The 13164-nt window shown below is 49.9% G+C and overlaps 1 protein-coding gene across 2 annotated transcripts in view; it reads left to right on the forward strand.

Moving 5' to 3' along the window:
* Positions 1 to 1302, forward strand: part of mapkapk2a (MAPK activated protein kinase 2a) — a 93295-nt gene extending 91993 nt beyond the window's left edge. Inside the window, exons 9-10 of one of the 2 annotated variants that reach the window (XM_041891798.2) lie at positions 635 to 715; positions 927 to 1302. In XM_041891798.2, coding sequence (XP_041747732.1) covers positions 635 to 715; positions 927 to 1085 — 240 coding nt within the window. In that variant the 3' untranslated portion in view covers positions 1086 to 1302. The remainder of the gene's footprint in view (positions 1 to 634; positions 716 to 926) is intronic. The other variant, XM_041891799.2, reaches the window with a different exon arrangement.
* Positions 1303 to 13164: the final 11862 nt, after the last annotated feature.

The raw sequence follows: 13164 nt of genomic DNA on the forward strand, positions 1-13164 counted from the left end.
CACTAATGGTCAGGAACACTAGAGTCAACGTTTCGGGACAAAATGTCACCTGCCTGAAGCAGATTCCAGATGCCGCCCACTGTGTGACAGCGGTAGATCGCCCCCTAGTGATCATACCACGCAAAAGGAATTGACGTGGAATTTTATAATATGATCTTATCGGGGAATGGAGCAGTGTTCTAAGGCACTGCATCGCAGGGTTGCGGCGTCACTACAGCCTGGGAAGTCCAATTGGCCCAGCATCGTCCAGATGAAGGGAGGGTTTAGCCAGGGGAGGGCTTTACTTGGCTCATCGCGCTCTAGCGACTCCTTGTGGCGGGCCCGGGCACCTGCAGGCTGATTTCGGTCGTCAGTTGAACGGTGTTTCCTCTGACACATTGGTGCGTGGGGCTTCCGGGTTAAGTAGCGCGGTTTGGCGGGTCATGTTTCGGAGGACGCATGACTCGACCTTCGCCTCCCCCGAGCCCGTTGGGGAGTTGCAGGTAGTGTGTATCTGTAAGTCGCTTTGGATAAAAGCGTCTGCTAAATGGCATATTATTATTATCGATTTAACCCCAAAAAAAATTTAAGAAACATTTTTTCATTTGTCACATCCCTAGTGTGTGTGTGTGTGTGTGTGTGTCTCTCTCTGTAGCAGTCAATGGAGGTTCCCCAGACTCCTCTCCACACCAGTCGAGTTCTGAAGGAGGAGAAAGATGCCTGGGAGGACGTCAAGGTGAGACTGGGCCTCCATCCCAAATTACACACTATTCCCTATGTGGGACACTTCTGTTGACCAGGGCCTATAGGGTGATATTTGGGACCGTAACACAGAGGGGTCCAAACTGCGGCCCAGTGAGATGCTCTCTTTTCGGGCCGCTGGTGTCTTGGTAAAAATGTCTTCCTACCTAGACGTCTGATGGACTTCCTGTCTGTGTGTCTCTCAGGAGGAGATGACCAGCGCCTTAGCGTCCATGAGAGTGGACTATGAGCAAGTCAAAATCAAGACCATGGAGGATTCCTCCAATCCCCTTCTGATGAGGAGGAAGAAGACCCATCCCTCAGCCAATCACGCAGTCCCAGACACACAGACACCCGCTCTATGAGACGTACACACTCATACACACGTTGTAAAACGGAAGCAATAAGGGTTATCGACTCACTGGGGAATGCATGGATTTTCTTAAAGCATAGAAGTTTATTTTTCATGACAAGATGTAATGTTTTTAGAAGCATTTATTTTGATTAATCTATGTTTTTACCTAATCAACCACTCTGCTATGATCACCTTTTAAACCAGCCAAGAGATTATGATAAGAGGAGAGGGGGAGAGGGGGAGGGGAAGGGGGAGAGGGAGAGGGAGGGGAGGGGGGGGGGGAAGGGGGAGAGGGAGAGGAGGAGAGGGGGAGAGGGAGAGGAGGGGGGAGGAGGGAGGGGGAGGAGAGATGGTGTGAGTGAATATGTTTTCCTATGGCTAAATCCAAACAGACTTCCTTATATCAGTTAGTGATATCTAAACAGACTTCCTCATATCAGTTAGTGATATCTAAACAGACTTCCTCATATCAGTTAGTGATATCTAAACAGACTTCCTCATATCAGTTAGTGATATCTAAACAGACTTCATCATATCAGTTAGTGATATCTAAACAGACTTCCTCATATCAGTTAGTGATATCTAAACAGACTTCATCATATCAGTTAGTGATATCTAAACAGACTTCATCATATCAGTTAGTGATATCTAAACAGACTTCCTCATATCAGTTAGTGATATCCAAACAGACTTCCTCATATCAGTTAGTGATATCTAAACAGACTTCCTTATATCAGTTAGTGATATCTAAACAGACTTCCTCATATCAGTTAGTGATATCCAAACAGACTTCCTCATATCAGTTAGTGATATCTAAACAGACTTCCTCATATCAGTTAGTGATATCTAAACAGACTTCCTCATATCAGTTAGTGATATCTAAACAGACTTCCTCATATCAGTTAGTGATATCTAAACAAAGCATGTGTATTATGGAAACAACTTGTGGAATGTAAACACACACCTGTGAGAGGCAGGTAGTCCTACGCATTGAGGTCACCCCCCGGCCACGTCCAATTCAGAGACCTATGTAGTCACCCCCTAGCCACGTCCCATTCAGAGACCTATGAAGTCACCCCCCGGCCACGTCCCATTGAGACCTATGAAGTCACCCCCCCTAGCCACGTCCCATTCAGAGACCTATGTAGTCACCCCCCGGCCACGTCCCATTCAGAGACCTATGTAGTCACCCCCCGGCCACGTCCCATTGAGACCTATGAAGTCACCCCCCGGCCACGTCCCATTGAGACCTATGAAGTCACCCCCTAGCCACGTCCCATTCGAGACCTATGTAGTCACCCCTAGCCACGTCCCATTGAGACCTGTGAAGTCACCCCCTAGCCACGTCCCATTGAGACCTATGAAGTCACCCCTAGCCACGTCCCATTGAGACCTATGTAGTCACCCCGGCCACGGTCCCATTGAGACCTATGTAGTCACCCCCGGCCACGTCCCATTGAGACCTATGAAGTCACCCCGGCCACGTCCCATTGAGACCTATGAAGTCACCCCCCGGCCACGTCCCATTGAGACCTATGTAGTCACCCCCGGCCACGTCCCATTGAGACCTATGTAGTCACCCCTAGCCACGTCCCATTGAGACCTATGAAGTCACCCCCTAGCCACGTCCCATTGAGACCTATGTAGTCACCCCCTAGCCACGTCCCATTGAGACCTATGAAGTCACCCCCTAGCCACGTCCCATTGAGACCTATGTAGTCACCCCCTAGCCACGTCCCATTGAGACCTATGAAGTCACCCCCCGGCCACGTCCCATTGAGACCTATGAAGTCACCCCCTGGCCACGTCCCATTGAGACCTATGAAGTCACCCCCCGGCCACGTCCCATTGAGACCTATGAAGTCACGCCCCGGCCACGTCCCATTGAGACCTATGAAGTCACCCCCCGGCCACGTCCCATTGAGACCTATGTAGTCACCCCCGGCCACGTCCCATTGAGACCTATGTAGTCACCCCCTAGCCACGTCCCATTGAGACCTATGAAGTCACGCCCCGGCCACGTCCCATTGAGACCTATGAAGTCACCCCCCGGCCACGTCCCATTGAGACCTATGTAGTCACCCCCGGCCACGTCCCATTGAGACCTATGTAGTCACCCCTAGCCACGTCCCATTGAGACCTATGAAGTCACCCCCCTAGCCACGTCCCATTGAGACCTATGTAGTCACCCCCTAGCCACGTCCCATTGAGACCTATGAAGTCACCCCCTAGCCACGTCCCATTGAGACCTATGAAGTCACCCCTGGCCACGTCCCATTGAGACCTATGAAGTCACTCCCGCCCACGTCCCATTGAGACCTATGAAGTCACCCCCTCAGCCACGTCCCATTGAGACCTATGAAGTCACCCCCCTAGCCACGTCCCATTGAGACCTATGTAGTCACCCCCTAGCCACGTCCCATTGAGACCTATGTAGTCACCCCCCGGCCACGTCCCATTGAGACCTATGAAGTCACGCCCCGGCCACGTCCCATTGAGACCTATGAAGTCACCCCCTAGCCACGTCCCATTGAGACCTATGAAGTCACGCCCCGGCCACGTCCCATTGAGACCTATGAAGTCACCCCCTAGCCACGTCCCATTGAGACCTATGAAGTCACCCCCGGCCACGTCCCATTGAGACCTATGAAGTCACCCCCTAGCCACGTCCCATTGAGACCTATGAAGTCACCCCCTAGCCACGTCCCATTGAGACCTATGAAGTCACCCCCTAGCCACGTCCCATTGAGACCTATGAAGTCACCCCCGGGCCACGTCCCATTGAGACCTATGAAGTCACCCCCTAGCCACGTCCCATTGAGACCTATGAAGTCACCCCCTAGCCACGTCCCATTGAGACCTATGAAGTCACCCCCGGCCACGTCCCATTGAGACCTATGAAGTCACCCCCGCCACGTCCCATTGAGACCTATGAAGTCACGCCCGGCCACGTCCCATTGAGACCTATGTAGTCACCCCCTAGCCACGTCCCATTGAGACCTATGAAGTCACCCCCCTAGCCATGTCCCATTGAGACCTATGAAGTCACCCCCCGGCCACGTCCCATTGAGACCTATGTAGTCACCCCCTAGCCACGTCCCATTGAGACCTATGAAGTCACCCCCCGGCCACGTCCCATTGAGACCTATGAAGTCACCCCCTAGCCACGTCCCATTGAGACCTATGTAGTCACCCCCTAGCCACGTCCCATTGAGACCTATGAAGTCACCCCTAGCCACGTCCCATTGAGACCTATGAAGTCACCCCCGGCCACGTCCCATTGAGACCTATGAAGTCACCCCCCGGCCACGTCCCATTGAGACCTATGTAGTCACCCCCCGGCCACGTCCCATTGAGACCTATGAAGTCACCCCCGGCCACGTCCCATTGAGACCTATGAAGTCACCCCCCGGCCACGTCCCATTGAGACCTATGAACTCTTCCCGGCCACGTCCCATTCAGAGACCTATGAAGTCACCCCCCGGCCACGTCCCATTGAGAACTATGTAGTCACCCCCTAGCCACGTCCCATTGAGACCTATGAAGTCACCCCCTAGCCACGTCCCATTGAGACCTATGAAGTCACCCCGGCCACGTCCCATTGAGACCTATGAAGTCACCCCCCGGCCACGTCCCATTGAGACCTATGAAGTCACCCCCTAGCCACGTCCCATTGAGACCTATGAAGTCACCCCGGCCACGTCCCATTGAGACCTATGTAGTCACCCCCTAGCCACGTCCCATTGAGACCTATGTAGTCACCCCCCGGCCACGTCCCATTGAGACCTATGTAGTCACCCCCCTAGCCACGTCCCATTCATGAATCCACTGACCTACAGTACATGGTGGATAGTTGAGGACAGTTCACTTGGCCTCCACCCAGCTTGCTGGCTTTCATCCAAAATCGACCCTTAACCACTACTCTCTACCCCCTATGCACTTGTGGAGAGCTGATTAGCCCAGGGTAAAAGTGTTTAAGGGCAGAGGCAAAGCAGCCATGTTTCATAATGGAATGCAGCCCGGAGGCCATCTCAGCCTGATGCTGTTCTCTGGGGTTTGTAGTCTTTCTAGTCTTTTCAGTTGTAGTTTTATCCTGGCTGATACAATGTTAAGGATCCCTTTGTGCTTTTTTTACGGATGTTCTTCATCAGACTCTGTACTGTTTTGCCACATTACACCTTCTGTGAATGCTATGCTTCACCCCAAAACTACCTTCTAGATCATTTTGATACTGCTTTGATTTTGTGTATAAATATAATGTTGCAAAATCATATTGTCACTTTGTGTGTGTGTGTGTTTGAGTTCCTCCCTATTGAAGTAGGACTAACAAACAAGACTTGATTCCTCTTTGGAGCACAAGAGGATCCTGGTCAAATGGCACCCTATCACTGTGGGCCCTGGTCAAATGGCACAATTGGCCCAGCGTCGTCCGGGTTAGGGGCGGGTTTGGCCCAGCGTCGTCCGGGTTAGGGGAGGGTTTGGCCAGCCGGGATGTCCTTGTCCCATCACGCTCTGGCGACTCCTAGTGGCGGGCCGGGCGCCTCCAAGCTGACCGGTTGCTGGGTGTACGGCGTTTCCTCCGACACATTGGTGCGGCTGGCTTCCGGGTTATGCGAGCAGTGTGTCAAGAAGCAGTGCGGCTTGGCAGGGTTGTGTTTCGGAGGACGCACGGCTCTCGACCTTCGCCTCTCCTGAGTCCGTACGGGAGTTGCAGACTGTAACTACCAATTGGATATGATGAAATTGGGGAGAAAAATGGGTGAAAGTACAAACATTATTTTAGAATTGCACTATATAGGGAATTTGGGACGCAGAACCAGCAAGCCTCCCTGTATCTCACTGAGAGGTGTGGTGACATTATGGTCCCCCTGGCTTACGGGACTCCACCCCCAAGAGCTTAGTGACTTTCAAGGTGGCACCGTCATAGGATGCCACCTTTCCAACTAGTCAGTTTGTCAAATTTCTGCCCTGCTAGAGCTGCCCCGGTCAACTGTAAGTGCTGTTATTGTGAAGAGGAAACGTCCAGGAGCAACAACGGCTCAGCCACTAAGTGGTAGGCCTCACAAGCTCACAGAACGGGACCGCTGAGTTCTGGAGCGCGTAGCGCGTGAAAATCATCTGTCCGTGGTTGCAATACTCACTACCGACTTCCAAACTACCTCTAGAAGCAACATCAGCACAAGAACTGTTCGTCAGGAGCTTCATGAAATGGGTTTCCTAAGATCACCATGCGCAATGCCAAGTGTCGGCTGGAGTGGTGTAAAGCTTGCCGCCATTGGACTCTGGACCAGTGGAAACGCGTTCTCTGGAGTGATGAATCACGCTTCACCATCTGGCAGTCCGACGGACAAATCTGGGGTTTGGCGGATGCCAGGAAAACGCTACCTGCCCCAATGCATAGTGCCAACTGTAAAGTTTGTTGGAGGAGGAATAATGGTCTGGGGCTGTTTTTCATGGTTCGGGCTACGCCCTTTAGTTCCAGTGAAGGGAAATCTTAACGCTACAGTGACATTCTATACGATTCTTGGCTTCCAACTTTGTGGCAACAGTTTGGGGAAGGCCCTTTCCTGTTTCAGCATGACAATGCCCCCGTGCACAAAGCGAGGTCCATACAGAAATGGTTTGTCGAGATCGGTGGGGAAGAACTTGACTGGCCTGCACAGAGCCCTGACCTCAACCCCATCAAACAGCTTTGGGATTAATTGGAACGCCAACTGCGAGCCATGACTAATCGCCCAACATCAGTGCCCAACCTCACTAATGCTCTTGTGGCTGAATGGAAGCAAGTCCCCGCAGCAATGTTCCAACATCTAGTGGAAAGCCGTCCCAGAAGAGTGGAGGCTGTTATAGCAGCAAAGTGGGGACCAACTCCATATTAATGCCCATGATTTTGGAATGAGATGTTTGACGAGCAGATGTCCACATACTTTTGGTCATGTAGTGTAGAGTGACTGCTATGGGGACACTCAAAATGGCCGCCTGACAGTCCACCCATTATGGCATCATTGAGCTGAATGTAGCACCAATCACCAAAATTAAGTTTTTTTTTATTGATTTTTGATTTTTTTTATATAATAAATGCAACAATTGCGCAATAGATGAAGGTACTCAACGTTTAGAGTTTAAAAAATCCATCAGATATTGACTGAATTATGGCACAAAACATTTTACTGGCACGGACAAATAATGGTTCTGGTATTTTGGTGTGTTTTTATTTTTATGCACTCATATATACATTTTATAATGGTGTCAGACATTTTTTTAAATATTTTGTGTGGAAATAAATAAAATTATATGTTTAATTTGCATAAATACACTGGGTGTATTTGCATATATAGACATCAGTCAATCAATCAAATTTGACATCAGTAGATGTCACAAAGAGCTATACAGAAACCCAGCCTAAAACCCCAAACAGCAAGCAATGCAGATGTAGAAGCACGGTCGCTAGGAAAAACTCCCTAGAAAGGCAGGGACCTAGAAAGAAACCTAGAGAGGAACCAGGCTCTGAGGGGTGGCCAGTCCCCTTCTGGCTGTGCCGGGTGGAGATTATAACAGTACATGGCCATTAAGGCCTGATTTTTTCTCCAAGATGTTCAAACGTTCATAGATGACCAGCAGGGTCAAATAATAATCACAGTGGTTGTAGAGGTTGCAACAGGTCAGTACATCAGGAGTAAATGTCACTTGGCTTTTCATAGCCGGGCATTTAGAGGTTGAAATAGCAGGAGCAGTAGAGAGAGAGAGAGTTGAAAACAGCAGGTCTGGGACAAGGTAGCAGGTCCGGTGAACAGGTCAGGGTTCCATAGCCGCAGGCAGAAGAGTTGAAACTGGAGCAGCAGCACGACCAGGTGGACTGGGGACAGCCAGGAGTCATCAGGCCAGGTAGTCCTGAGGCATGGTCCTAGGGCTCAGGTCCTCCGGGAGGGGAGCGAGAGAGGACCAGGTGGACTGGGGACAGCCAGGAGTCATCAGGCCAGGTAGTCCTGAGGCATGGTCCTAGGGCTCAGGTCCTCCGGGAGGGGAGGGAGAGAGGGAGAGGACTGGGGACAGCCAGGAGTCATCAGGCCAGGTAGTGATGAGGCATGGTCCTAGGGCTCAGGTCCTCCGGGAGGGGAGGGAGAGAGGACCAGGTGGACTGGGGACAGCAAGGAGTCATCAGGCCAGGTAGTCCTGAGGCATGGTCCTAGGGCTCAGGTCCTCTGGGATGGGAGGGAGAGAGGACCAGGTGGACTGGGGACAGCCAGGAGTCATCAGGCCAGGTAGTCCTGAGGCATGGTCCTAGGGCTCAGGTCCTCCGGGAGGGAGGGAGAGAGGACCAGGTGGACTGGGGACAGCAAGGAGTCATCAGGCCAGGTAGTCCTGAGGCATGGTCCTAGGGCTCAGGTCCTCTGGGATGGGAGGGAGAGAGGACCAGGTGGACTGGGGACAGCCAGGAGTCATCAGGCCAGGTAGTCCTGAGGCATGGTCCTAGGGCTCAGGTCCTCCGGGAGGGGAGGGAGAGAGGACCAGGTGGACTGGGGACAGCAAGGAGTCATCAGGCCAGGTAGTCCTGAGGCATGGTCCTAGGGCTCAGGTCCTCTGGGATGGGAGGGAGAGAGGACCAGGTGGACTGGGGACAGCCAGGAGTCATCAGGCCAGGTAGTCCTGAGGCATGGTCCTAGGGCTCAGGTCCTACGGGAGGGGAGGGAGAGAGGGAGGGAGAGAGAATTAGAGGGAGCATACTTAAATTCACACAGGACACCAGATAAGACAGGAGAATTACACCAGATATAACAGTCTGACCCTAGCCCCCCGGCACATTGACTATTGCAGCATAGATACTGGAGGTTGAGACACGTGGGTCGGGGGACACTGTGGCCCCGTCCGACGATACCCCCAGACAGGGCCAACCAGGCATGATATAACCCCACCCACTTTGCCAAAGCACAGCCCCCACACCACCAGAGGGATATCAACAGACCACCAACCTACTACCCTGGGACAAGGCTGAGTACAGCCCACGAAGATCTCCTCCACCGCATGAGCCCGAAGGGGGCGACAAACAGGACAGGAAGATCACGTCAGTGACTCAACCCACATGGCTGCAACCACCAAAAACGTGCTTTGTCACTCACCTGTGCTGTCTAGACCTCATTAGTTACTGTTGTCACGTTCTGTTGCATAATTCAATAGCAGGATACCCTCGGAGTAAAAATCAACAGGCCTGACTCTAGATTCCACCCATCTAAACATGCTTTATATTGTTTGCGAGATCAGACATAATATCACTATAATCAGTGTTCATTTTCGGAAGTTTGCTTTCATTTCAGCGCATCTAATTTGTTAACATTTCAACTGTATTAAATTATTAATTTTTTCAATTCCACAAAAAAAGATGAAAATAAAGGTATCTTTCTTCTCTTTTTGGTGTGTCGAGACGATGCGTTAAATCACCGACCACAGCATGATGCTGCCACCACCATGCTTCAACGTAGGGTTGGTGCCAGGTTTCCTCCAAACATGACACTTGGCATTCAGGCCAAAGATAATTTTGTTTCTCATGGTGTGAGAGTCCGTTAGGTGCCTTTTGGCAAACTCCAATCGGGCTGTCATGTGCCTTTTACTGAGGAGTGGCTTCCGTCTGGCCACTCTACCATAAAGGCCTGATTGGTGGAGTGCTGCAGAGATGGTTGTCCTTCTGGAAGGTTCTCCCATCTCCACAGAGGAACTCTGGAGCTCTGTCAGAGTGACCATCGGGTTCTTGGTCACCCCCTCCTGACCAAGTCCTTTCTCCCCCGATTGTTCAGTTTGGCCGGGCGGCCAGCTCTAGGAAGAGTCTTGGTGGTTCCAAACTTCTTCCATTTAAGAGTGATGGAGGTCACTGTGTTCTTGGGGACCTTCAATGCTGCAGACATTTTTTTGTACCCTTCCCCAGATCTGTGCCTCGACACAATCCTGACTCGGAGCTCTACAGACAATTCCTTTGATCTCATGGCTTGGTTTTTGCTCTGACATGCACTGTCAACTGTGGGACCTTTATATAGACAGGTGTGTGACTTTCCAAATCATGTCCAATCAATTGTAGAAACATCTCAAGGATGGTCAATGAAAACAGGATACACCTGAGTTCAATTTCGAGTCTCATAGCAAAGGGTCTGAATACTTATATAAATAAGGTATTTCTGTTTTTTACTTTTTATAAATGTGAAAGAATATCAAAAAAACTGTTTTCGCTTTGTCATTATGGGGTATTGTGTGCAGATTGATGAAAATAAATACATATTTAATCAATTTTAGAATAAGGCTGTAACGTAACAAAATGTGGGAAAAGCCAAGGTGTCTGAATACTTTCCTAATGCACTGTAGACAGATGGTGCTCTGTTTTATCCAATGTCTAACGGGCTCTAACCATGTGTGTGTTTTAACCATGTTGGGGGTGTGAGAATGGGGTCGGAGGAGAGCCCTTGGACCAGACAGTGAAACTCAGACCATGTCCCGACCCTAACCCTATTCCTAATCACTGCTGCTGAACATACCGTAATGGAATGGGGCAACTCTTTTGGGGGCACAACCTGAGAGAGAAGCAGGGCTTTGATGTGGCGACAGCTAGCTAGTCATCTCTCAGGTGTGTTTAGCAGACAGACAGACGGTACTTATGTTGTAGGTGTAGCATGTTGTAGTAGAACCTAGAACCCGACCCCCGACCCTAACCCTTCTCTTCTAACCCTAAAAGGCTCTTACTGAAGCCCCGACCCCCGACCCCCGACCCTAACCCTTCTCTTCTAACCCTAAAAGGCTCTTACTGAAGCCCCGACCCCCGACCCTAACCCTTCTCTTCTAACCCTAAAAGGCTCTTACTGAAGCCCCGACCCCCGACCCCCGACCCTAACCCTTCTCTTCTAACCCTAACCTTTTGTTACTATTTCTGTTTATCTCTCTGAGAGGGAATCCTCCTGATCTTCACATCACTGCTTACTGTCAGGGCGTCGACGTCTGTGTGTGTTATGGCTACTTTGTTTTCTGTAAGATGTGACATGTCTCTTCTCTCACTTGTTCTCTGTTCTCTTCCACTAGGTACAGGTGTGTTAGCGCTGGGGTAAAGTTTCCACTTATTATAGGTGTGTTAGCGCTGGGGTAAAGTTTCCACTTATTATAGGTGTGTTAGCGCTGGGGTAAAGTTTCCACTAGGTACAGGTGTGTTAGCGCTGGGGTAAAGTTTCCACTTATTACAGGTGTGTTAGCGCTGGGGTAAAGTTTCCACTTATTACAGGTGTGTTAGCGCTGGGGTAAAGTTTCCACTTATTATAGGTGTGTTAGCGCTGGGGTAAAGTTTCCACTTATTATAGGTGTGTTAGCGCTGGGGTAAAGTTTCCACTTATTATAGGTGTGTTAGCGCTGGGGTAAAGTTTCCTCTTATTACAGGTGTGTTAGCGCTGGGGTAAAGTTTCCACTTATTATAGGTGTGTTAGCGCTGGGGTAAAGTTTCCTCTTATTACAGGTGTGTTAGCGCTGGGGTAAAGTTTCCACTTATTATAGGTGTGTTAGCGCTGGGGTAAAGTTTCCACTAGGTACAGGTGTGTTAGCGCTGGGGTAAAGTTTCCACTTATTACAGGTGTGTTAGCGCTGGGGTAAAGTTTCCACTTATTACAGGTGTGTTAGCGCTGGGGTAAAGTTTCCACTTATTACAGGTGTGTTAGCGCTGGGGTAAAGTTTCCACTTATTACAGGTGTGTTAGCGCTGGGGTAAAGTTTCCACTTATTACAGGTGTGTTAGCGCTGGGGTAAAGTTTCCACTTATTACAGGTGTGTTAGCGTGGGGTAAAGTTTCCACTTATTACAGGTGTGTTAGCGCTGGGGTAAAGTTTCCACTTATTACAGGTGTGTTAGCGCTGGGGTAAAGTTTCCACTTATTACAGGTGTGTTAGCGCTGGGGTAAAGTTTCCACTTATTATAGGTGTGTTAGCGCTGGGGTAAAGTTTCCTCTTATTACAGGTGTGTTAGCGCTGGGGTAAAGTTTCCACTAGGTACAGGTGTGTTAGCGCTGGGGTAAAGTTTCCACTTATTACAGGTGTGTTAGCGCTGGGGTAAAGTTTCCACTTATTACAGGTGTGTTAGCGCTGGGGTAAAGTTTCCACTAGGTACAGGTGTGTTAGCGCTGGGGTAAAGTTTCCACTTATTACAGGTGTGTTAGCGCTGGGGTAAAGTTTCCACTTATTATAGGTGTGTTAGCGCTGGGGTAAAGTTTCCTCTTATTACAGGTGTGTTAGCGCTGGGGTAAAGTTTCCACTAGGTACAGGTGTGTTAGCGCTGGGGTAAAGTTTCCACTTATTACAGGTGTGTTAGCGCTGGGGTAAAGTTTCCACTTATTACAGGTGTGTTAGCGCTGGGGTAAAGTTTCCACTAGGTACAGATCTAGGTTCAGCTTCCCACCCAATCCTCACCTTAAAGGGATGCTTGGATACCATTTTTATGTCTCTGGATCCAGTATGAAAGATACACCACATGACCAAGATACACCACATGACCAAGATACACCACATGACCAAGATACACCACATGACCAAGATACACTACATGACCAATAGTATGTGGACACCTGCTCATCGAACATCTCATTCCAAAATCATGGGCATTAATATGGAGTTGGTCCCCCCTTTGCTGCTATAACAACCTCCACTCTTCTGGGAAGGCTTTCATTTTTACATTTACCTTTACGTCATTTAGCAGACGCTCTTATCCAGAGCGACTTACAAATTGGTGCATTCACCTTATAGCCAGTGGGATAAGGGGGGTTAGAATGATTACTTTATCCTATCCCAGGTTCCTTTCCACTAGATGTTGGAACATTGCTGCGGGGACATGCTTCCATTCAGCCACAAGAGCATTAGTGAGGTTGGGCACTGATGTTGGGCGATTAGGCGTTCCAATTCATCCCAAAGGTGTTCAATGGGGTTGAGGTCAGGGCTTTGTGCAGGCCAGTCAAGTTCTTCCACACCGATTTCGACAAACCATTTCTGTATGGACCTCACTTTGTGCACGGGGGCATTGTCATGCTGAAACAGGAAAGGACCTTCCCCAAACTGTTGCCACAAAGTTGGAAGCCCAGAA

The sequence above is a fragment of the Coregonus clupeaformis genome, chromosome 12 (genome assembly GCF_020615455.1).
Source record: "Coregonus clupeaformis isolate EN_2021a chromosome 12, ASM2061545v1, whole genome shotgun sequence".
NCBI lineage: Eukaryota > Metazoa > Chordata > Actinopteri > Salmoniformes > Salmonidae > Coregonus > Coregonus clupeaformis.